Source organism: Musa acuminata, chromosome BXJ1-9 (assembly GCF_036884655.1).
Source record: "Musa acuminata AAA Group cultivar baxijiao chromosome BXJ1-9, Cavendish_Baxijiao_AAA, whole genome shotgun sequence".
In the NCBI taxonomy this organism is placed as follows: domain Eukaryota; kingdom Viridiplantae; phylum Streptophyta; class Magnoliopsida; order Zingiberales; family Musaceae; genus Musa; species Musa acuminata.
Genome location: NC_088335.1, coordinates 10,773,414 through 10,798,651, shown reverse-complemented (window position 1 = coordinate 10,798,651; position 25,238 = coordinate 10,773,414). Strand labels below are relative to the sequence as shown.

Here is a 25,238-nt window from a genome sequence, read left to right as displayed (position 1 = left end):
CGGGGAACCCAACAACAAGACCATTCCACAGACGCCGTTAGACCGGCCATTACGAACCGGCCGTAGCAAAGGACCGGAATGGGTTCGAGTTATTGACAAAAGACTCAAATGCCCCTCGGAGAGATTTGACCCGGGAAAAAGGGAGGACAAGAACTTATATATTTTAATATTAAAATAAATTTGACTAAATAAAAATGAGGTCAAATTTTCATACTTACGGAGACGATCCCAAACATGATCCTCTTTGAGGAACACCTTCAGTCAATCCTTCTTGGCCACCCTCTCACTTTTCTTTCTATCTCTCTTCGGAAACAAAAAGAAAGAAAGACTTAATTTCTTGTTTTCTTTGTATATTTGGGTGTTCCTTAATTTCTTACTTTTGGCGTGTCAGAAAAGAATTCGTTCAAATTAAACATCAGAACGTAAGGTAATAACACCATGTGAGGCATAAGTGGGCTAAGATAAACATGAAATAAAGACAAAGGCAAACGAGAAAAAGAACAACAAAAACACACGAATGATGTATCAAAGTAGTAAATTAACATTTCCCATGATAGTGAGACTAGGAACGTTTTTAGCTCAAAGAACTTTTGTGAACTTTTATGTATAAATTAGATAAAGATCGAAGGAGGTCTTACCTATTAACATTCCCAACTAAAACCCCCTCGGCATGGCAGAGTGTTAGGTTAGCATGTTGACAATGTTCCTAAACAAAAACGGTCTCTAATTTGGGGCCTCCTTCCTCACAAGAGGATTAATGGGGAATGGCAATTCGGATAAACCACTAACCTGGCAAAAAAAAGGAATTTAAGGCTGCAATTGTTGGCAAATACAGTACTTAATTAGGTGCCAGTTTGACAAAATAAATGAAGAAAATAAAAGTTTCCCATCAATAAAAAAAGTACTGTGATTCTTTGATAAAGTTAACTCTGTGACAAGAAAACAATCTATAGCTCATCTAAATTTAAGCAGAACTAAAGATGGTCATGGTCTTGCACATATGCACCCCCAAAATAAAAAAATATTGAAGCACATAGGCAAGTAAATGGCATCGACAGGAACCCATCTGAATCTTCCCTTCTAACATTACATTCACTTAAATTGGACTGTTAGTTTTGGCAAGATCCAATGGATCATGATATTGTGCAGGTGGATCACTGTAGCTGACTGCTGATTTGCTACATGCCAAAATTTGCAATGCTCCTTTAGGACCTCGATATCTCAAGCTTCTGACTAGATTCTTGACTGACCAAACAGGATAGACTTGCATCTAGGATAAGGTGCACCAAGTTGCAGTTCGGTCTCTTTTGTTGGCACTGTCACCGCATGTGTTTCTATGAGCAGAACCAATAGTATCATAACCAATTTATTCCTAGCTATAAATATATGGAAAACAAAGCACTATAAGCGCTTGCAAAAATATACCAACATCATAGACCAAAATCCATTGCAGTCCGATTCAGCACGCTGGTCACCATGGAATAGAATTCAGGTTCTTCCCCCTTTATATGGTCTATAGTTGTAGATTCATGTGCATCTACCTGCGCAAACCAGAAAGCTGCTTATTGGTCTGAATGGTTGGGAAACATGGGAAGCAAATACATCTTAAAGAAAACAAAATTGAACACTAGCCAAAGGTGGATAATAATGAAAGTTCTCTAATAGGTTACTTGCTTTACCATAGCAGCAGAGCAGCACATCAAAATTATTAAGTATTGGCCGGTTTACCAGCTAGATCTGTACCAACTTTTGTGCATATAGTAACCCAAAGGATAATCCCATAATCAAGTAGAGAGGAGATATATTTTGAACAAAATTAACATAAATAAAGAACCATTTTGGCATGCCTCACCACAAACAATAGATGGAAATGGGGCCATGTTGCTTTACCCAAAAAAAATGGCCTCTAAATAATGCACTTATACATTCTGCTTTCTTCATGAACATATTTGTGACAAAAAGACATGGTTGTATATGCCCGGTCATCAACTACTGCAGTCTTAATTAGCAAAGAATAATTACCTTCAATAAGCAAATCTGCATCTAGATTTCTACTTAATATCTTATCAATTTCAGTCCAAGTATCCTGTGGATCTTCATGAAGTTATAGTCCATGCATCTTATATTATTTTCCTTAGCATGAAGCCCTACTTATTCATGTACATTTTTCATTGGTCTGTAACAAATTATCACAGCAGCATCATCAATTTGACCTTTCTTCGAATCTTCAAAACTAATAAAGAATTTATTTTTTCATGTCCTCCAAAGTATAGTTTAGAGCAGATCAAAAGCAACATATCCATCCATTGCCATCAAATTTCTTAACATAGCAATTATCCGTTATAATATATGGAAGCAATTATTCACATAATTGTGATTTAAATTGTACTTGAGCAAAATTGCATAAATTTTTTAATCTAAAAATTGGTGTTTAAGGATTTTCCAAGCTTGTTCAGTGAATCTATTTTTATATTATTGGGATATATCAGGTACCTCCATGTTATTACCATAGCTCCTTATGCACATTAATGAGAATAAAACATCAAAAAGATGCATAAAGCTTCAAGTTCTATTGGATGTGGAGATTGCACCTTAAAGAAAACCACTTGGATTTTACATCTCACATATATCATACAAAAATATTACCTCGTTAAGTTTCAGAAGTATCAAGTTTGAAATTGTAGCTGGTTTTGATTTGTCCCACCTGGAAAATTTACTTATTTACTACATGATCATCAATAAAAATCAAATTTCCAACAGCTTACATGTCAAAAATTGAGATTTGGAGGAGCCTTGTATTAAATTTGCAGTCCAAGATGCAATTTCTATTTACTAGGAAACAGCTGTGCAGTCAAAAATGAAAGCAGAATAGCGAAACATTTGTTTAACTATTGTTATCGAAAGCAACAAAATGTCATGCTATGGCTGAAAATATAGATGCCAAGAACAGTAACATGCAACAAAGATATGTCAGGCTCCATCGAGAATTCTAACTACTGTAGTTTCAGAAAGAGAGAATCCTCATGAAAATCACTAAAATTTTTAAAAATGTTACTTATAGATTTTCTGTGAATTTATTGAAAAATCTACCTCATTTTCCATTTTATGCAAGCACATTCATACAAAAGGTATATACAACATTTAGGAATATTTTCAGCATAATTTCAAAGACCATTATCTGTATCAACATCAACTAGGGACTATGCATATGGGATAGACAGGACCAATTGGATTTGAATCAATGGAATGAGAATCAGCCAAGAAAATAATTTAGCATTGATCATATTGTACGAACATATTAACGTAGTAAAGAATTTTTAGATAGATATCATACACAACTCAAGATTTATCCACTTGATGAACCTCATTGTAGCCAGAAACTTCTCTAATCATGAAGTCCATGAATTGTTAGAAATATATTTCGGATAAAGAAAAACCATATTTGAAAAAGAGTATTATAAAATTCCAGATTCATTGTGAGATCTAATTCTGTTATCATGGATCTGTTTCCAAAGATAAGGGTTGCACTTTGCCCTCCTCTTTTTTCTCTGGACATCATTCTCTCTTTTTTACTGGCTACGGATGAGAATGGCAACAATGGTGATTGATAACGATCAAAATGGTTCCAGAAATTATTGTGGCAAATATCAAATAATACAATAGCAGTGTCAGCTTCATCTCACAGACAGTCATAGATTTCTTTTTTGCCTTTCTTCCACTTCAGCTCTTATACGCTTTACTTTTCTTCTATTGTATTATTATTTTGAGGGTGTCAAAATTGTTAAACAATCAGCCAACTCTGGTCAATTTTAATGGATTCTGGTCAATTCTGATCAAACTTATTCCTATAAAACCAAAAAATGACCCAATATCATATCAGTCCTAGATAATACCATAAAGGCAGGGAATATCATATTAAAACCAGACAAAAATGTGAACTATGCTTTTCAACAAAGCCTTTATGCCTGGCCAAGAACCTGATTCTAAGAGTTATAAAAGTCCAAAATGTAACACTAAAAGTCACATACCTTAAACATTTGATAAATTTCCAACTTAGTAACACAAATACAGCAGTCAGGTGGAGAAAACAAATTGAGAAACTAAATGAGTGGAGTTTACCGATCAAGTTGCTAAATAGTAAATACAGTTTCTTCAAAAAGTCAGTTAAGTTTTTGTTTGACTTCAGTCTACATACAGTAGAAACAGAAGACAACCAAACCAAATTGAATTGGACAAACTTTGTCATATAACTTAAGTAACAGGTGTCAATTGCCTTAGGAGGAAAATTTTACCAATGGATCGATGGGATCCTACAACTTTGTATGCACCTGTTATCCTAATACCTAGAAATTACAACTTGATTATGTCATGGTCTCCCGACCTCAAAATCTTTATCTTTCAGTGGCCACCACTTGCAAATCTCTCTGACCGCTGCTGGACCCAGTAGCCACAACTCCATAATTATTCAACTTCCTTGGTAGGTGGTTGTACAATTTGCTCCAATAGCAGCAATGTGGATAATACACGAATAATGCCAACAAGCTAGATATGCTCCCTCTACCTCCCTCCCTACACAAGGCCTTCCTATGAAATGTCATATATCTAGAGATGCTCCAGACACTCTACGTAAGGATGAATCCAACAAATTGAGAAAATGAATCACACCAAACCAAAATTTTCTATATGTCCTATTCAACCCTTTTCTTTCATGAATTGGTTACCAAAACTGTGCAGTGAGGTGTACTGTCAACAAAAAAAGGTAAAGCCTTTTTTCATCAAGTGGGATTATAATTATGTCCACGGAGATTACATGTCATATATCACATGTGCTAAAAGAACAATGGTCGAGCTTTGTGGTTAAGGAAATACTCAATGGTATTTCAAGCATCACTTCCAGTTGGCTATACTTGGTGATTATAAATTTATAAGTACAAAGTACAAACATTATGTAAAGAACAGCTTAAGTGTGTTTTAGTTCTTCCACTTCTTTCTTAAGCAATAATGAAGACTTGATAAATGCTCCTTAACTATATTACGCCTCCATCCACACAATTTGGTGCTCTTGAGAGAAAAAGATATGGACTGCTCCCAACACTTATGCATTTCAGATAAACTATGTTCGGATGATGCAAGTTGCACACATATTTGAAGGATTAGCTCACAATCCACATTTCCAGAAATGAAAAATTACCTATGTGGGTTGGATCTTGTACTAGGAGAATCTCCGAGAATCAGTTTCAAACTAAAAGATGTTAATATCTACGTCATACACATTATAATTTGTTTGAAATAATTTTAAGAGATCCAATTGATTGAAGAAATTGTATGAGTAACTCCAGCAACATATCCATCAAAATAACTAAAAAGTTTGATTTCCGCAAAGTTGGCATATATTTTTTACAATGAGTGGTGACAACAGCACAACAAACAGTATCTTTGACTGACATATGAAACAACTTTTGATCTTTAACAAAAATAGTGATAAATTTATCATAAAGTTTCTTAATTAAAGCATTATTCATAACATTGTAAAATCAATTGGTAAAAGAAAATTAACTCATGTAAAATAAATTAATATGACAGATTCTAGCTTACTCAAATATTTGGAGATCAAAGACAAAGCAAAGAAACACAAGTAGAATCTCAAATACTTAGAACTCAAGTAAAAAGATATCAAGCAATCATACATACCTTACAAGCATTAACTCATTAACAGACCGCCACATTTTGCGACCAACATCTTTAGATTGATCTCTTGCACTTCTTCCATGCCACAACTCTTTGACGACATACATTACTTCTTCAACATCAACCTTAAATTTCATTAATAAAAATTGAGGTATGCTAGAAGGACTCAGGATAATTCATAGACTATTTAGAGAAAAGATGGGATATTAAACCTTACATCCTAAGAGAAAGAAGAAAGACTGGAGCTTTCTATAGTTTGCAGCCATGTTTAAACAAAAGAAAACCCAAGTATTTAGGGAACGAGTGATCATTGTAGGCCTTACTCATAAAACCCAAGTATTTAAGGAACGAGTTCATAAAGACTGTCTAGAGAGATGGCCACTCATACTAAATTTAGCAGAGAATAATGAATTGTAAACAAGGGACGAGTACACAAGGGAATATCACTGTGTCCTTTTTCATCACCATTCCAACGTGATCGACACCTCTTTGTGTCCCCTCTTCCATTTTTTCCTCTCTAATATATTCATATTTAATTCTTTATATACTTGATTGATACGAATCAAAAGTTTCTGGATTGTTCCAAATAGCAAGCAGAGATTGCACCAAATCCTAGATTTTGAATAATCTACCATATATTACCACATTTGTGAAAATTGGATTACTAACTACAGAACAGATAAAATATAAAAACATTTCCTCATGGCTATCATACCATAACTTGAGTGGCTGAGCCATAAATTATCTCCTCATGCTCAAGAAGGCGGTTATGAAGAATCCGATAATGATCTATATCCAAATTAACCACTGGTTCAGTTTGAACATACAATCCTGAGAGCTGAGTCACAACATACGACGCCATCACTTGCCCAAAAATTGCAGGAATTGTACCCAGAACAGGAATGATACGGACCCTGAAACCTGGAACTATCTGGCATCAAAGTTCAATTGAAGTTAGAGAATCAAGAGTGTAAACTTTGCCTACAACAATAAACTGCAGCTACCGTAACTGCCTAGGAGAAATATTCAAATCATTTATAACCGATAAAAGTGAGCATCTATTGTTGGCTATGAGCTGAATAGTGTGATATTATACATTATCACATCTTCCAACTTCTAAGTTCTAAATAAATGATTTCCTTTGTAGTTCTTGGTAAACATAACAACATGTATCATGCACTATCAGAATCAAATATACAATCAAAAAAAGAAATAAAGACATATATGAATTTCCTAACCTGATAATCTGATGGGTTTTCTTCTTCTCCACTTACACTTTTAAAAGGAAGCAGCTTCACTTTTGGCTTCTCCAAAGAAAATACTACAGGTATTCCACCCTCTATCCCATGGTCTTTTCTCAAACGGTATCTCACCTTTAAACAACAATGGATAAAATTATTTCAGAATGGTCAAATCCTGGCAGGATTTTCTGCCTGTCTCAAGAAATATAGAAAAAAGAATGGGGAGAACTGGTTAACTACAAAAGTATGATAAAAACTTCTATTGTCAAACTAGTTGTGGATAATATAAGCTGTCTATCATAAACAAAATATAAAATATGGTCAAAACAAGGAATAAGTACTTAAGATCTCTTAGGTTAATGTGTCAAAATCATTATCCTAGTAGCAAACATTAGTGGAGATAGTTAAAATTTGCATTTCACAAAAACAAACATTGGTTAGAATATTCCAATTTCCAATATACTTGTTGATGCCGTCCTAATGCTAGAACCATTGCAGTTCATCTAAAATAGATTCCCTTATTACAAGCAATGTTACCAGAATGGAACCAAGCTAGTTTAGACATACATCAATGTGAAAAGCGCTTAATTGATGCATGTCGTATAAAGCACAAATCATATATATTGTTCCATACCAGGAAATGGTCTCAAACACAAGGAAAAGAATAACTTCCATTACTTCATAGTTTCTGAAAAAAGAGAAAAAACATAGATCAGCACTAGGGGTCAACTGTGACTGCCCCCTCTCTCCCTCCCTCCCTCGCTCCTTCATTCCCTTCCCTCATCTAGTTTCTCTCCAAACTTCCCAAATCTCTTCCAAATTCAAGATTTAGTTGAAGGAGAAACTCATCTTAAGGAGAACGTTGGAATTGAAGTTCTGAATCTTCTGATAGAATCTTTCCTCAAAATTAGGAAAATCTGAACCTCACATTTAGCTCAATAATCCCAACCCACCCACCATAGAATCATGCCGATAGTTTAGGTGAAAAGGAAGAGGTACATGATATTATTATAACTTATTTGTGTATTACAATATATGATTGTGCTCTTTACTTCCCCTACCTATATTTCTTTTTTGTTACATGCTTCAATTTAATATATGTTATTTTGAGCAAGGTTTGAAATTTCGTACCGTACCGGTGTATTGAGCTTTGCTCAGTACAGTACGTTGTACCGAGCAGTACAACTACATATATATATATATATATAATATTTAGAAAAACGGCGTATGCAGCCTCGACGATGTCGCCTCCTCCTCTTCTCCTCGTCACGTCATCTGCGGCATTCGGAGAAGAAGACATCGAAGGCCGTAGAGGTCTCCGGCCTTCAGCGAAGAGCGCAGCGAAGAAGAAGGTCGTAGAGTTGTAGACGAGGCGATGAAGACCGCCTCTTCCGTTGCTCTAGCCGCCGCCTCCCCTGATCCCTATGCCTCCAGATCCTCCTCTTTACTACTCTCCTCGTCGTTACCTCCTGGATCGGGATCATCAAGGGAGGACGACGTCGGGTCGGGATCAAGAACAGGCGTGGAAACAAGTTCGCGCCGAGGTTCTCCCGATTCTCCCTCTTCTTTAAACGCCCTCTCCTTCTTCTTCCTTCTTCGATGCTTCTCCCTCAACCTCACCGCAGCTAAGCCGCTCTATTGAGTGGACCGCCCAGTACAAGCAGTACGATTCGAAATCGCAAACCTTGATTTTGAGACTTCAACCACTTGAATTATATGAATCATCCGTATTAATCTCTAATAAGGCAGGAAACACCTTCAAATTTGAGGTTTTCTAGGGTTTCACACATGCCACAGCGTGTGTCAGCATACTATCTTAGTTCTTTTACTAGAGATATGCCAGTCTGGTCGAGGACCAACATAAGTCTGATATAAAACTAAAATAAAATAAATGTACAATGAGATAAATGTCAACATGTATTAGATAAATATATAAGAATAAATTAATAATTTTCAAGTTATATAACATCAACAGTAGTAAAATAAAAATGTTGTACCAAAATAAAAATATTATCAAAATATAAATAAACTACAATATAATATAACAAGAAAAAGAGTACAATGTAATTGTAAAAAGAATATTATGAAAAAAGGGAAAGGAGTAAAAGTTCATCAACCAAGGAGAGCCCCACTAACATGATCTTCCAAAATACGGATCTCTTTTAGTGCAGTTTGACTTATACCACTGTGTATTAAAACTAAGCATACATTGCTAACAAGCAGGACCATTCTGTGAATCTTATTAGAGACCAATAAATATAACATGATACAAAACATACAAAATCCAAAAAAATAATAAAAATTATATTAAAATATAACATAATAATATATATATTATATATTGATTTTTATATACTTAACAATATAAACTCATAATATATAAACCAAACATGATGAAAGGATTCAAATACCACCCCTTGTGTTTATGAATGTTGCCAGATTTGGTCACTCCCATTCCAAGTCCAGCTGAATCTGAGTCCAATCCCAAGCACAACCAAATGCTACCTAAAGTATTCCGAGGTGGGAAATTATTCGGATTTAAAATCTCGTTCACCAGCCAAACACTAGGATGTGAATAATGTGAAATTTTGGAAAAAATATCTTTGTACTGCCTAACAAAGGTTCATGAAACACAAAGAACTCCAAAAAACAACTCAACCAGATACAATGTGCTTCGCCATCCAACTTGCATTTATAATTTTATATAATGCCAGTTGAACTGGTAGACAAAGAAAAGAGAAAAAAAATTCAACAGAGAAAGTTAAAGAGAACACAGAAGACTATTACCGCTCGAGACAGTGGGTCATTGGTTGACTCCCTTAAATCTGCAACACGAATTCGTGTTGGATCAGCTCTAGCACCGGCACCCATTGCAGAAAGAACTTTCAGACCTCTACGTACACAAGCAGCAAGAAGAGCAACCTGTTAGATAAAAGTAATCAGCTTAGAGGAAAAAAGAATTTCCAATTTATAACCTTATATTACAGTGACTGTCACCCAAGTAGTATGCCCATTAGATCAATACTTTGTGACTGAAATTTTATCATCATCTTCCAAATTCAATAGCAGTTTCTCATTTTAATTGTTTTCTAAAGACTATTGTATGTGGATAATGAATCTAATCAGGAACTAATCAGTTCAGCTTTGTAGATCTGAAAACTGAATATGTAATAGTAGCATCTCAAACTAGCATTTCAATTTTTTCCCTTAACCAAGATAGAATCATATGTCAAGTTCCAACAACGAGAGAATTTTGACATTTGATTTTATGGAGCAATATAATATAATCAGATAAGGTGAACCAAATGAAGTGCATATATGAAAATTTATGATCAACTTATTAGAAACAAAATACTAAAGACGAACCCAAAATGAAGCCAGTAATAAAAGGTGACTCAAGGAGCTAAAAGAATTAACATGTAATCTGCTAACTTAATTGTTTGCAAAGAAACCAAAAAATACAAAGTTACAACATTTCATAGACTATGACTTGAAATACCAACTCATATGCCAACAATATAGACATGAATGAGCTCAACATATTTTTGACCATCTTTGAAGTACAATCATTAATTCAAAAATTAATATGACTATGTATACATTGGTAATTGCAACTGACTAGAGAAAATATTAGCATGTGGGCACAGCAGTACCAGAGAATGCCATTATCAAGTATTTTATTCTCTCTTCTCATTCATGACCTCTTAATAAGGAGAGATATACTTCTCAGATGTCAATAGCAATGTAGTTGACTTGTGCACATTCATAACAAACTTAAGTTACAGCATTAGGTGAAAAACATCTTCAGGTGTATATACAGATTCCAGAACGGCTCTGATGTACAAGAACCAATCTAGATTAACTGCAGACTTAAGGCATGGAAGTTAACCAAGCATAGAATCCGTGGTTGCTTAATCTCTTCCCTTGTCAAGTATTCTCCATCGTTTGATCTTGAAAATAAAATGAACAAGTGGCAACTTTTCCAAAAACTTCCCAAGTTCATTTCAGAAGTATCTGCATGAACCATAGAGTGGTGGCATTGGTAGGGAATCCAGTGCCTTCCTTGATTATTTTCCCTATCAAACTTTCAGAACTCCTCTCTTGGTGCATGGACAACAAAGAACAATGTGTTAGGCTGTTAGCAAAGGATCGTCTTCCTTTCTCCTCCCATTCTAAAACCAAATTTTTCTATAAGCCACTTTTGTTATGTAAGACCTATTCAAATATCACCTTGACAGACTTCAGAAGAAAAGATGTGTGTTGGCAAACAGCCCTGATAAAGTAAAGTCTATGTATCCCACCTTAAGTTTCAATTTAGTTACCATTTTAGAACTTGCAGATAATTTACTCTCTCTCTAGGATGATCATTAGCTAGGAATATATTGCAAATTATCTAGTTTGACTACCAAAGAATATGAAACTGATGCACTAAACCAACTTTTGCACATTGGAAATGTATAAATAACATGAAGAATGTAACCATGCTTCAAATTTATGTGAAAATGAGCTTCCAAAAGGCAATTTGCATGTTAAACCAAAAAACAATCATAAAATTAATTCAAAAATTATAGAAACCACTCATAGCACACAAAGAAAAAATATAACATCAAAAACAAAAATACCAGAAAAAGTTCACAAAATCAAACGATAACAAGAGAGGCAAAACAAAATGGCATTATTCAAGCATCATGAGCCGAAATATAAGATGACCGTAGATAAGTATATCTATACACCCTTCATGCCAGTAAAATAAAAACTCCACAAGGAAATATAAAATCTGTTCTTAGATAAATTTATCGCACATGGCATGTCGAAACAAAAATTATGTGCAAATAAATGATCAAACCAAAGAAAAATTGAAAAGCATTGTCTGCATGTTTAAGTGTATTACCTACAGAAGAAACAAAGCATCCATAGTACATACTGTGGAGGTTTTCTTAAAGAAGCCCATCAATGGATGATGATAGCATACATCATCTGATAATGCATATATTATGAGAAAAGTGGGACCAAAATGCAATTATAGAATCCATGTATTGGCCCAAAAATTGCCACTTCTTACAAAAGATTACCTTGGTGTCAATATTGTCAATGCAATCAAGAACAAAATCAGGGTGGCCAGAGAGAATTTCCTCCTCAGATGATGGATCATATAGCTGAACTCTTGCTTCCACAATGCACTCTGGAAATATTGCTGCAAAATGCTTTTGCAAGCAAATGGCTTTTGGGGTTCCAACATCATCTCTATTGGCCACAGCATGGCGATTTAATGATGACAGTGATACCTTTTGACATGAAGACGAGATTTCTTTTATTTTCCAGATACACAGAGAAAGGTCATCTTATCTAGATTGAAAGAAACAAAACATTCGAGTAATCGTTGCTATGCTATAAAAGTAAGGCAGTTACATCATCAGTATCAAAGTGGAAGTAAATTGGTTTAAGAGACAATTACAAAAGGGAGAGAATCAGCCTTGGCAAAGTGGTAACTTTTCCTCCATGCAACCTTGGTTTTCATAGATCTGATTTGACAAAACAATCTCTTGATATGTCAATCGGAAGAATGCTTCTATCATTTTCTTCAAAACCATTATCATTTTCCTTTATGTTGCCCCTTATTTTCTTGTAAGAAATATTAAATAGATACATGAAGAACAAGAGACGTCAGCAACTACCCTATTATTCAAAATCCCACAAAACCAAATCAATAATTCATGCAAAAGGAGAGGCCGAAACTAAAAATACAAGGAAATAGTTTAGAATGAAAAAGTACATGAGAACAATTTTTAAATACTGGTTGCACTGCACCAGCCTAACTGGGTTTTTTACAGCCCAGTCAAGAACCAGAAGCAGTAACCAACAGCTGCTTACTGAAAACTCATATGGAGATTGGACAATTTAAGTTGTGTCGCTTAGAGTCTTAGACCATCCTAAAAGGGACCAGACCAGTTAGAAGGCATTCAATTTAGAGATTTAGGACCGAGGACCGTCATACCGTGCCGACAGATGGTATCAGTCCATGGGCGGCCCGGTACATACCGGTACCATATATATTGGTACGCCAGTGCATAATGGTCTTCTGAAAAAAGGCTGGAAAATAGTCGAAAATTCACAAAAAAAATCTTTTTTATCCTAATTCACTGGTAATTTTATTGTATTTAATTAAGAATCGAGTGTATATGAGGCTTAAGTAAATGCATAAGGCTATGATTAACCCTACATACCCCCAACTTGGACCTAAATGGAAGACAATAGACCTAACCAGGACTAGCACAAGAACATGATGTTAATCATGTTTAATCCTTGTAAATATGCATTAATAGTTTAATACACTTCTAATTATATGAAATGATATATGAAACATGGAAAGAAGCTAAATACCTTCAAATTGGAGAGAACTTTCACTAGATCCCAAGTTCAAATCCCACTTTATCCAAATCAATAGCTTGATTATCACTAATCGCCAATTAAAAACTCTCACAAACAAGAGTGTGAGATAGTGCAAGTGAGGGAGTGAATGAGAGTGAGAGTGAATGAAAAAGGGAGAAGGGAGAGGATAAACCTCCAAAAGAGGCCCCCAGTGGTCAATTTGATCATTGGGGTCAAACTTGACCCGATTTGAGTCGGCATCAATCAAATTCCAACCAGTTCCGACGTGTATCACAGCATGAGTTTTGACCATATCGGCCATATCAACTGATATATCACTTGTACCAGCTTGTCCTACGTACCGTCCAAAACAAGTTGGTCCGTGTACAAATCATCTGGGGAGATCAATACATATCACCCGTTTCGTACCGTTTCGTGTGGTAGATCAAACATTGCTTAGGACATGAAAAGATCAAGCTAAATAATAGTATCCTTTCATGTGAGGCTTTGAGCAACATTGAGGCCCCATCTCCATCCAACCTTAAGCAAAGAACGGAAAGGTTTCTAACTTGTAAATCTCATATCCTGTCGTTTTTCTTTTCTACTATTATTCTAGTGGTATCAGGATTATGGACCAAGATTTTAAAAGTTATTTGTATAATTTGACAACGTATAGGACAAATATACCAATTTGTATTGTTGCTCAGTGTCAGTGAAAAATAATAACAATAAAGTGTATACCAACCGATATCGAGCTATATAATCCAGGTTGTCAGATTGCTGTTCTAATGGTATGTCAGGCAGAATATGGATCCATATTGCCTAATCTCATTGAAAAATAATAATATAATGAATATCGACCTATACTAAGTGATTCATATCGGCCCTTGGTCGGACTATTAAATACTGAATGGTATATATAAAATTAACAGGTGTTTGAAACCATGGTATAGGCAATAAACCACTTGGTATCTTATTATACTGCTTTAATGGGTCACCAAATCCAGTATTCCACTCCGTACATACAAATCTCACCGGCATTTGAGACCACGGAATAGGCAATATGCCACTTGGTGTCTTGGTGTCATACAAGTTTGATATGTAACCAAAATTGGTATTAGAATGGCTTTTGAAACCTCAGATATACTGACGAATAGTTAGCAGTTCAACCAAGGATCGATACCAAACAATGTAGGCTGGTACCTATTGGTGTTTAACTTTTTTTTTTTTTTCTGATGACACCGGATGGTAACAAATTGGTATACTGACTGACATAATGGTACCATGCCAGTCCAACCGATCACAGAAACCATACCAAACAAAAATTTAAATCCTTATTTGAAACCTTGCTTGAACTTTCAGATAACTTACGGTACCTGATCAAAATCCACAAGTAGGAGCCTACCAACACCAGATCTTAAAAGCATACCAGCAGCATGACTACCAACTCCACCAAGGCCAATAACCACAACATATGACTGCGATACTTTTTGTTGGAATTCAGTGCCAAAGAATTGGATATTCCTGAAAATTGAGAAACGAAATAATGAAACTGGCCTCATTAAATTTTACAAAAGTAATCAATTAATGGAATAAAATGGACTGTTCAAGATGAAGAGAAAGGATGTCAATATAAACAAAACGTAATTTAGTCATGTATCCAAAAAAATTATTGAAAAAGATGCTGATCTTATTCCTAATTTATTCATCACGGTTCAGTGATGAGGTCAGGTAGCGTACCAACACGTGGTATGCACATGCCATGGTACCAAGAGGGGCAGGAGGAGGAGCACCAGGTGGTTGGTCTGGCGGCAGCATTCACAGCAGTCAAGCAAGCTAGCGACTGGCAGAAGCCACTATGATGGAGATGACGCAAAAGATATCAAGAGAGAAGGCGGGGGGATAAACCCTAAATAAGAAAAAATAAAGAGCCCGGATCAAACCAGGTTGTCTGAAAAGGACTGGTCCACATGCCAGTTCAGCGTCAGACCAGTAAATATGGCCCGGTAAGGACAAATCTTGGCGGTTTTGAGAATGTTGGTTCAATTATTCAATATCTTAAAAGGCTATGAGACTTCAAGTGGCACTTGCAAGGTAAACAGAGAAATGAGAAAAGCTGGAAAAAACATTCTATAAAAAAAGAGAACATCAGCATACAGACAATTCTACTCTTTTTGTCACCACTTAAAACCATCCAAGCAGTGAATAAATGTTGTAATCTTGAAGGGTTTGAAAAGAGTGTAGATATTCATATTATAGAAATTTTAAGTGGAACACTAAAATACACAGATGATGGACAGGAAGAAAATTATCTAATATTTTCAAATAAAAAACTATTTGAAGAGAGGTGTGCTTATTTATATGATGCTGAAGAAAGATAAGCAGAAAATGCTATCCGCTAGTATTAAACTTTCAGTGCCAGCAGCAAACATGTGATAAGATCAGTGATTTTAAAAACGCTAGACGCCAAAGTCCAAAAACGCCCGAGGCGCTAAGCGCTCGCCTAGGCACTCGCCCGAGCGAAGCGAGACGCTAAAATATAAAAATATATAATATAATTAATAAATATAATTATTTAAATAAAAATATGATATTAAATTAAGAAAATCTTGTAAAATTACAATATCACATTAACAAAAAAATCTAAAAATTCAAAACAATAACAATAATTTCAAATAAATAAAAATTAACAATATTAAAATTAAAATAATATATTATTAATCTAATAAATAAAAATATTGTTACTAGTATACAGTTAGTAGTATACTGTTAATATACTATTAACAGTATACGAAGTGAGAAAAGTGTGAGTAAGAGGAAGATCGAGGTTGCTGACTGAGAGCAGCGATAGCGACAGCGGTAGTAGTGAGCAGCATGAGCGCGAGCGACGAGCGACAATAGTGGCAGCGGTGAGCGACGACAGTGGCAGTGACAACTGTAGCAGCGAGCAGCGGGAGTGGGAGCGGGAGCAGCGAGCAACGACAATGGCAGCGGCAGGGGTAGCAGCGAGTAGCAACAGCGGGAGCAGCAAGCGACAACAGTAGCAGCGACAGCGGTAGCGGCAAGCAGTGGCAGTGATTGAAAGAGGCGCTCGGGCGCTCGCCTAGGCGCTCGGGCGAGGCGAGGCGAGGCCCGAGCGCCTCGCTAATGTCCCAGGCGACGCGCTTCAAACAGGCGCCGCCTGGGCGCTCGCCCGAGCCCAGGCGCTGGGCGCTTCGGGCGAGCGCCTAGGTAAACCAAGTGACCGAACCAGGATTTTAGGTCTGGTTCGGTTGTTAGTTGGTTCAATCGAACCAACTAAACCGATATAACCCTTACCCAACCCTAACCCTTACCCAACCCTAACCCGCTGCCGCTCCCGATCTCGCTGCTCGTCGCTCCTGCTCCTGCTGCCGCTGCTCGCACCTCCCGCGAGCCCTCTCGCGAGTCTTCCCTCTGCTCGCGACTCACGCTGCTCGCGCCTCCCGCGAGCCTTCCCTCTGCTCGCGACTAGAATTTTTATTTAAAATAGCATATTTTTATTTAAAATTTTAAATAATTTTATTTATTAATTATATTATATATTTTTATATTTTAGCGCCTCGCTTCGCTCGGGCGAGCCCTTAGCGCCTCGGGCGTTTTTGGACCTTGGCACCCTTTGGCGCCTAGCGCTTTTTAAATCACTGAGCAGTGGCAGCGGGAGCAGGAACGAGAGCGGCGAGCGACGATAGTGGCAGCGGCAACGGGAGCGATAACGGTGAGCAACGACAGCGGCAACAGGAGCAGTGAGCGGCGATAGTGGCAGCGGCAGCGGGAGCGAGAGTGGGAGCGGGAGCAACGAGCGACGACGGTGGCAACGGCAGCGAGGGCGAGAGCAACGAGCAGGGTTAGGGTTGGGAAGTCGCGAGCAAAAGGCAGATATTGATTGTTTAGTTAGTTCAATTGAACCAACTAAAGCACCGGAGACCGAACCAGACCTAAAACGCTGGTTCGGTTGCTTGGTTTAACCCGGGAGCTCGCCCGAAGCGCCCGGCGCCTGGGCTCGAGCGAGCGCCCAGGTGGCGCCTCTTTGAAGCGCGCCGCCTGGAAATGAAGCGAGGCGCTCAGGCCTCACCTCGCCCAAGCGCTTAGGCGAGCGCCCGAGCGCCTATTAAAATCACTCATAAGATTCTAGTAATATTCTTGCATTTTAGCCTTATGAAGGAATGATCACCTTGTAAATAATCAATAATCAGTTATGCAACAAACTCAAGAATAACAGACTCCAGACTGAAAATGATAAAATGGCAAGCAACACAACATTTATGTACAATAGGCACTCTATAGTATCCAATACTTGCTGGATCCTAAATGACGAAAATATTTCTACTGGGTGGCATACCAAGTATTTCATGTATATAAACCACGGTGGACTACTGAAATTTTCAAAGAACTTAGATATATTTAACATAAGAAAGCATGACCCACTAATCAGTTTATTTCCGAACCAACATTTTTAATACAAGTTGTTCATTCTCTACCAATTGTTTAGAACAACTAGAATTAACATATATGTTAGGAAATACAGCTACTCATACATCTGGTAGTATATGGGTAAGTGCAACTCTATTGCAGCAACAAATATAAATCCTATTACTTTAGCTTTGAAATAAGAAAATGTACTCAAGTCCCACCTTGTGAGTTGCTCACATACCACCTCATCTTCTAAATCAAAACCCAATAAACCATTATGAATATCCTGGCAACCAGTTCTGCCTTCTCCAGCTGGATTTTCTTTCCCTATACAACGTTACGCAAAAAAAATATGGGTTACCAGACAATTCAAATTGCACATATGATCAAGTGTCTACGATAATTAAAACAACATACAATAGGGAACACAAATGAGAAATGGCTTCTCTGTAAAAAAATCCATAAGAACCATACTGTTTAAGCAGTCCTATTAAACTACACAGAATAAAGAATGATTGAAGACTACTGAAAAAATACACAAACTAATATAGATTGAATAGTCGGGTGTTAGTTGTTGGAAATTTCTCGAAGAACTAATTTTAGGTTCTCTCTTTCCGAATACTAACTCAACCAGCACATGCATACTGTTAAATCTTGTACTCAGTCAGTGTCAAAGTCTGCTGAAGGGGGTTTGCATCAGGTTGGCAACAAACACACTACGTTATTATCAAATCTCATGTGAACATGGATCTCTACCGAAACTAGGAGTGTTTTTGGTTCAGTTTGGCACAGTCAGAGCCATATATCTCGTACCAGCATCCTTGAGTTTCAGTGTTAACACGAATAAACTATGGCAAATTTGAGTCTGATCAACACTAATGCTGAGTAATAAATATAAGAGCAAACAACTAAAGAGAGGGGAATGAAGTTGGGATATTTTGCGGTCCATTTTAACCAAGCAAATAGAAAAGGGCAAGAATTTGGGTGGACATGCATGCTTCATATTATCAATAAGGCTAGTCAACTCCCACAATGTTGCTTGACAAAAGGAGACAAAAGGCTTTATGGCCAGAGGAACATCAAGAAACTATGGTTTCTTGGAGCATTAAAGCTAGCAGTATTGATCAAGGAAGAAGTTAAACTAAGAACTGGCAGAAATGATTGCTTGATCATCTTGATAACCTGGAGAAGAAGCTTATAAATTCCCTTTGGGCAATTTGGCATGGAAGGAATAGCCATATGAGTGGGGTAAAAACAAAGACAGCTTAGAAATCATCAAAACCATTAAAAGCTTCCTGGAGGACTTGAAAGCTTTTGCTACTCAAAAAGATGAATTCAATTTGACAAGCAGCATAGCTGATGAACAATAACAACCAAGCATGCGCCCTGTTTAGGTGAAAGCACACGTGCAAAAAAAAAAGTGAACTATTGAAATATAATCATGAATAATAAAGAAGGTAGGAAGCAATAAAGAGGAAGAAGCAATAACGAAAAAAAGAAAAGGTAGCTCTAGTAGCAGCAACAAGACAAACAATAAGAAAAATGAAACAAAGTATAGTCAAAGTCAATAGCAAACTAAGCAGTAAGATATGGATTGGTCAGTGTATAAGGATCAATAAGGGGTTCCGCCTATAAATATCCATTGGCACAGTCTTGAGGCCCGGTATTGAATCTTGCCAAACACGTTGTCCGACATCCCATACGACAGTTTTTAATTATGAGATGTGCTACTTAGATGATCCACCATATATGGTAAAACATTTGAATAATTTCAATGATGATATGAATCCAAATAGCAAACGAGCATATAAATCCGTAAACCACAAACCGAAAGAAACGCACTGTTCATGCCATTATGCATCAAAAAGTCAGTGGAGTGTCTTTCGATTTGCTGCTTCCCAACCTTTCTGTAATACACAAGCACCAAATCATTAGGGAAAAAACTGAGGTGGGCAGTGAGGTGAAAAGACGATATCGTAACGCGTTTCACATGGACAGAGGACACGATCAAATTGGTGCAAATCGAGATCAATCGAGGAAAGAAAAGCCAAAGAAACCTGGAAAGGATCTTGAGGAGAGCAGCAGTCGAGAGGGAGCCGAAGATAGCGCCCGCCCCGATCAAGAGCCACTGCTTCGATCTCCCCGCCATATCCCCCCACTCCGTCGTCGGACGCGGTCGGGGTTTCGGGCGCCACAGAAACCCTAGGAAAGGATTAGGGGTTAGGTGTCGGGCCCGCGGCTTCTTTCAAGTGCTGAAGTGGACTGCGTCTGCCACGTCAATAGTGGATCCCAAACGTGTATGGCCAACTGGTCTCTTATTATTATTATTATTTAGAACAAAATTAAAGAGGAAAGTGTTATTATTATACAAAATTTTCTATGTTGTACTCATGCATGAGGTTATCAAACATTTACCATATGGCCCAGCCCATGTTCTCCACTAATATATATCTTATGGCCCAGCCCATGTACTCCATATATATATATATATTATTTATTTATTTATTTATTTATTTATTTATTTATTTTATTATTATTATTATTATTTTTATATATATTTATATATAGTTTCATGTAGCTAAGAGTTGAATTATATTAGGTAATGGTGAGGTAATGGTTAGTTAACGGTGTAGGATCTAAAAGGTCCATGAACACCTCCATGATTAATTGTATAATCAAAACTAATCAAAGCTTCCTAGGTTTTTTTAGAGGGATATGAGTTCGAATAAAAAGATTAAAATTTATATCTTATATGATATAGGGGTATAATGAGACCAGAAATATTATGAATACCTTATTATCATATGAATAATATATTTTTATTATGTAATTGATATATAATCATCATGTGATCGATACCTCATAAACATGTGGTTGATATTTTATCATTAGTTGGATGATACCTCACTATCGTGTAGCTAATATCTCGCTACCACGTAGCCCATACCTCTTCACCGAGTGATTGACACAATTGTGTTTTATCATTCAAATTTGATACAACACAATTACATCCAACATCATAAAACATAGCGTAATAGTTTTCGATATTCAACCATAACTTTCAGCATAATAATCCTATACCTTATTATAAAAATCCCTCGTGTACGTTCTTTAAGTTTTTTTTTATTTTTGTGCATTCTACCCTCATATATTTAACATCTAATTAAAATTATTGATTTGAGAGCTAATTTAAATTTTTGTTGGCCTTGCCCTAATATAGTTTTATAGGATCATATAATTCTAAATTGAAAGATCTTAGAATCTTATGATCCAACATCACTATATGCTGAGACAGTTATAAAATAAGATCTTAGATGACTTCGAATCAATATCTTAATCGAACAATTAGAATGTGCTAAGTAAATATTTTGCCTAACCACATATTAACATAGTAGTAAGACCACCGTAATAACCAAAAGCCTCTCATAAAATTTTAATCTCTCTCATGATATATTCGCTTCATTTGATAATATAGAAATATATGTTCAAGTTGCATACTTTAAACATGCAACTATAATAGCATGCATGAACAGACAGAGCAAATATAATAGCCAGAATAATATGTTCAAAAATCTACTGCCCTGCTTAGCTTGTCTCTACTTAAAATCAGTCCAATTGATTTCTTGAAGTCATCCATGCATGAACATGTACTACGGTACCGTTTCTAAACCATAGTTTGTTTGATTTTTAATGACATATGTAGATTGTCAAAAAAAAAAAAAAACTTTTGATTACCACTCTATTGCAGAAATAAAGTCAGCTTGAGGATATCTTTCATTAGGAAGAATATCATTACTATTCAATTAATTTAGTGGACATCTATCAAAGGTATAAGGATCAATTTAATCAAATTAAACAAAGTTTATATTACAATAGCCCACACAATTCCAGTCAATTAGTTTAGTGGACATTTATCAAAGGTATAAGGGTTGATTTAATCAAATTAAATAAATTTATATTATAATAGCCCACACAATTCTATTCCCGTCTTAATAAGATTAGGATAACTTCACTCAAATAAGGGTATTCACAAAAAAAAAATGTATCCTCATATGAAGATATCTATAATTTCATTACGAGTAACAAAGAGCTTAGTCGACCTGACTATTCAAATAATAAGAGAGAGAGAGAAAAGATAGATAAGAAGCTCTATGAGGCATATAGTCATTCTTCAAGTGTAATCTTCTTTCTTAAGTTTCAATAGTCAAAACTCCACGTCAAGCTTCATCCAATGGATATTGTATATTATCCCAACTTTAAAAGAAGATTCCAATAATGAGAAAGAATGAGAAGATCGAAATTTACGTCGATATATAATTTGTCGAGAGTATCCGTATATAATTTAAAGATAATCTACACTTTATGTATTTATTAGTCTTTTTACAAGCAATTCAATTTGTACGCTTGATCTTCTAACGATGATTCTTCTTTTATCAAAATTTTCATTTGAGATGTGGTATTGGATATACGAATTGTCAAATCCGAATCTTATAAGATCAATCCTTAAATCAAATATTGATACTCAATCAAAATTATACTCATTATCACAAGATAATCTTGAATGCAAAATTAAAATTGCAATTATCATCCCAAATCTTGCAAATTTAGATGATCTTCCATAAAATGATAATGCATTTCATTTTTGTTTTCTTCGGGTTAAAATTCTAACAGTTCATGGCTCAAAGTTATTTTCATATATTTAAGTCTTGCTCTCAACAGGGCTTCTATATATATATATATGTATGTATATATATGTATATATATGTATGTATATATATGTATGTATATATATATATATATGTATATATATATACATGTATATATATGTATATATATTAATCAAAATTTTTACGTCTCAATTAGGATCAATAAAGTAAGCTGATAATATAGTAATGAATATTGATAAGTCAATATAATTCGTTTTGAACAATAAATGTATCCACATAATTTTATCCTTCAAAGTTTATTTAGTTCAAAAGACACATGTAAGAGTAAATGTGATCCACAAACTTATGAGTTATTGATTTTTTATTTTTTTAATTAATATGAAACTAGATATCGTTATCAAATATATACTAATATGAATGTAAGTTTCAGCTTACCTCATCAAAATTGAAATTGATATGGGGCATAGGATAAATAGTTTCTTGAATGCATGAGATGATGACAGCGTGAAGTGGCATTATTAGATTATTGTCGAGAGAGAGTGCGTGTGCGCGCGCGCGCGCGCGCTTTTACTCGAGTAAATTAATATGAGATGTTTGGAAAATAATGATAGTTTGAGATGAGATGCATTATTGTATGATGCCATACCTTTAGCCCCAACTATGATATTAGAACCCTATTTGAAGTGAAATCTCATACTACACGAAAGAATGAATGAAAATGTGATTTTATTATTGTGGAATAATAATCATATGTATCTTTTAATGTATGTATTTAATTTATTTAAAGTTTTTTTGAACGAGATCTGTGTTTTGAGGAAAACAAATCAATACATACTAATAAGAATACAAAGTTTCCAAATCTCCCGAGATAGATTTCTGATAGGCCAAGGAATGAGTAATTCAATTTCTTCATATACAGATCATCAACATTCATAACCTATATTATGTAAGGATACTAATTCGAATTGAAGGATCATATCAAATCGGGTTGGGTTGACTACTCCAATATATCACTAGATTTGTTTTTGTTGTTTTTAGTAGTTTGAATATGGATGATAAATGAGTAGGTATCCACTAATTTTACTCAAATTCAGATTCAAATCCACTATTAGGAACAATATTTAGATCATAACTGGGTAACTATGTTTCAATATGAATCATTCTAAATATTTTACTCATTCTTTTTAGACCTACCAAAGAATATTCTAGAAACACTTAATATGATTCTTTTTATCCTTTCATATCATAAAATCATAAGATATATAGAACATTTATATTAATATAAGGATTCACAAACACTAATAGAAGACAACTCAAAAGAATTATTTAGTCAGCCCAAATGTTTCAACAAAGAATGGTACAATCTAATTTGGTTTTTGATAAAAAAAATCAATTATGTTTCTAATATGAAAATGTTCAGAGGCTCAATGTACCATCCAGATGAGACATAAGAAAAAAAATAATTTTTTTCTAAAATTATCATCTAATTTATAATTTCTCATTTTCTACTTTCTACTAAGCGAGAAAGATGGGGGCTAATTACATATTACCCTCTTTTGATCTTACCAGTATCACATTTCTTATGCTTAAAAATTTTATATTGAGATCCTTATAATTTTAAAAATAAAATAAAAAATCTCATAGAAAATACAACATGTGATATCATGTGTTGGATTACACGTGAAAATGATAGGCAGAAAAGTAATTTCAACATCCATTCAGTTTATATCGATTTTATCGATTAAAAGATAATTTCAATATCCCAAGTATTCAAAAAGAAGAAATATTAAATTATTTTTTTTATTACTTTTACGTCGATCTAACATAGCACATGGTGCCGCATGTTATGTTTTTCGTCAATACAGCTAATAACATTAGAATAAATAAAGTTATTTGTTTCACTTTTAGATGATCAAAATTTCAAAAATCAATAATTCTAGTTTTACTAAATTTGGATCCATAAGTTCAAACCCACCCACAATCATTAAATTTAGAGTACTCAATTCAAACCCAGGTCATTAAATTTTAAGTCTAAAATATTATTAATTATATCATATAATATATTTATTTTATTATTCTATTTAGCTGTATGGAATCGTCGGTTTCGATTCCAATTTCTAAGAATCGAAATCAAAATATATGACATTTTTTTATTTAATTCGGAATCCTTAAACCGTTGACATGATTTAATTTTAACTTTGGGCGGATTTAATTCTGATTAGAAGTAAAGCATGATCGGGGGGAGACAAACCGAATTGACAGCCCATGATCGAATAGACTCGTAGAATCGATGCACATCCCAACGAAAACAGCGGCGGAATCCTCCCAAGAACTGATGCGCTTGCAGCTAAAGACGGACAAATTCTTGGGGAATCGAACGAGGCATCAATTCCTGACGTGGAAACAATACTTCTTCGTCTTCTTCTTCATTCCTCCCTGCACCAAAGTCGAATCGACGTTGAGCTCTCAACCCCACCATGGCCACAGGAGCTCCTCACAGTGAAACAAAATTTAAAAGATGTTTTTAGATTCACAGAAAAAGCAAAAGAGGTTTTATCGACACGCAATAATTGATGTATAATAAATATCTCACGAGATTTCAAAAATCAGATTATATGTAAATATTTCATTTTCAAAAAATCTAATAAAAAATAGAGATCAGAGAATGAGACTAAATTTTAATTTGCCTTCCATCTTATATTAATATGATCGATTTTAATATAAGATTAGTTTCTGGTATGCATGTAATCTATTTTAGATGGACTTGATTAAGATGATCCAACAAAATTAAAGAAATATAATTAGATAGTCACAACTAACCAGTGAATTGGACTCTTACCAA

General features: G+C 35.2%; 1 protein-coding gene across 4 annotated transcripts; it reads right to left on the bottom strand.

Moving 5' to 3' along the window:
- Nucleotides 1-893: 893 nt before the first annotated feature.
- LOC135593175 (tRNA threonylcarbamoyladenosine dehydratase 2-like) lies at nt 894-19,945 on the bottom strand. Of its 4 annotated transcripts, none has more exons than XM_065083027.1 (12): nt 19,787-19,945; nt 19,572-19,636; nt 17,951-18,056; nt 14,675-14,822; nt 12,002-12,214; nt 9,717-9,851; nt 6,927-7,061; nt 6,404-6,619; nt 5,692-5,813; nt 2,647-2,704; nt 1,426-1,541; nt 894-1,334 (listed from the first exon to the last, which is right to left on the bottom strand). In XM_065083027.1, the coding sequence occupies exons 1-11, from the start codon at nt 19,876-19,878 to the stop codon at nt 1,431-1,433; spliced, it is 1,401 nt and encodes a 466-aa protein (XP_064939099.1). In that variant the 5' UTR covers nt 19,879-19,945; the 3' UTR covers nt 894-1,334; nt 1,426-1,430. The 4 variants fall into 4 exon arrangements, 2 of the variants coding, with proteins under 2 accessions (XP_064939099.1, XP_064939100.1); XM_065083028.1 differs by having other exon boundaries at nt 1,430-1,541; XR_010479436.1 differs by lacking the exon at nt 2,647-2,704.
- Nucleotides 19,946-25,238: the final 5,293 nt, after the last annotated feature.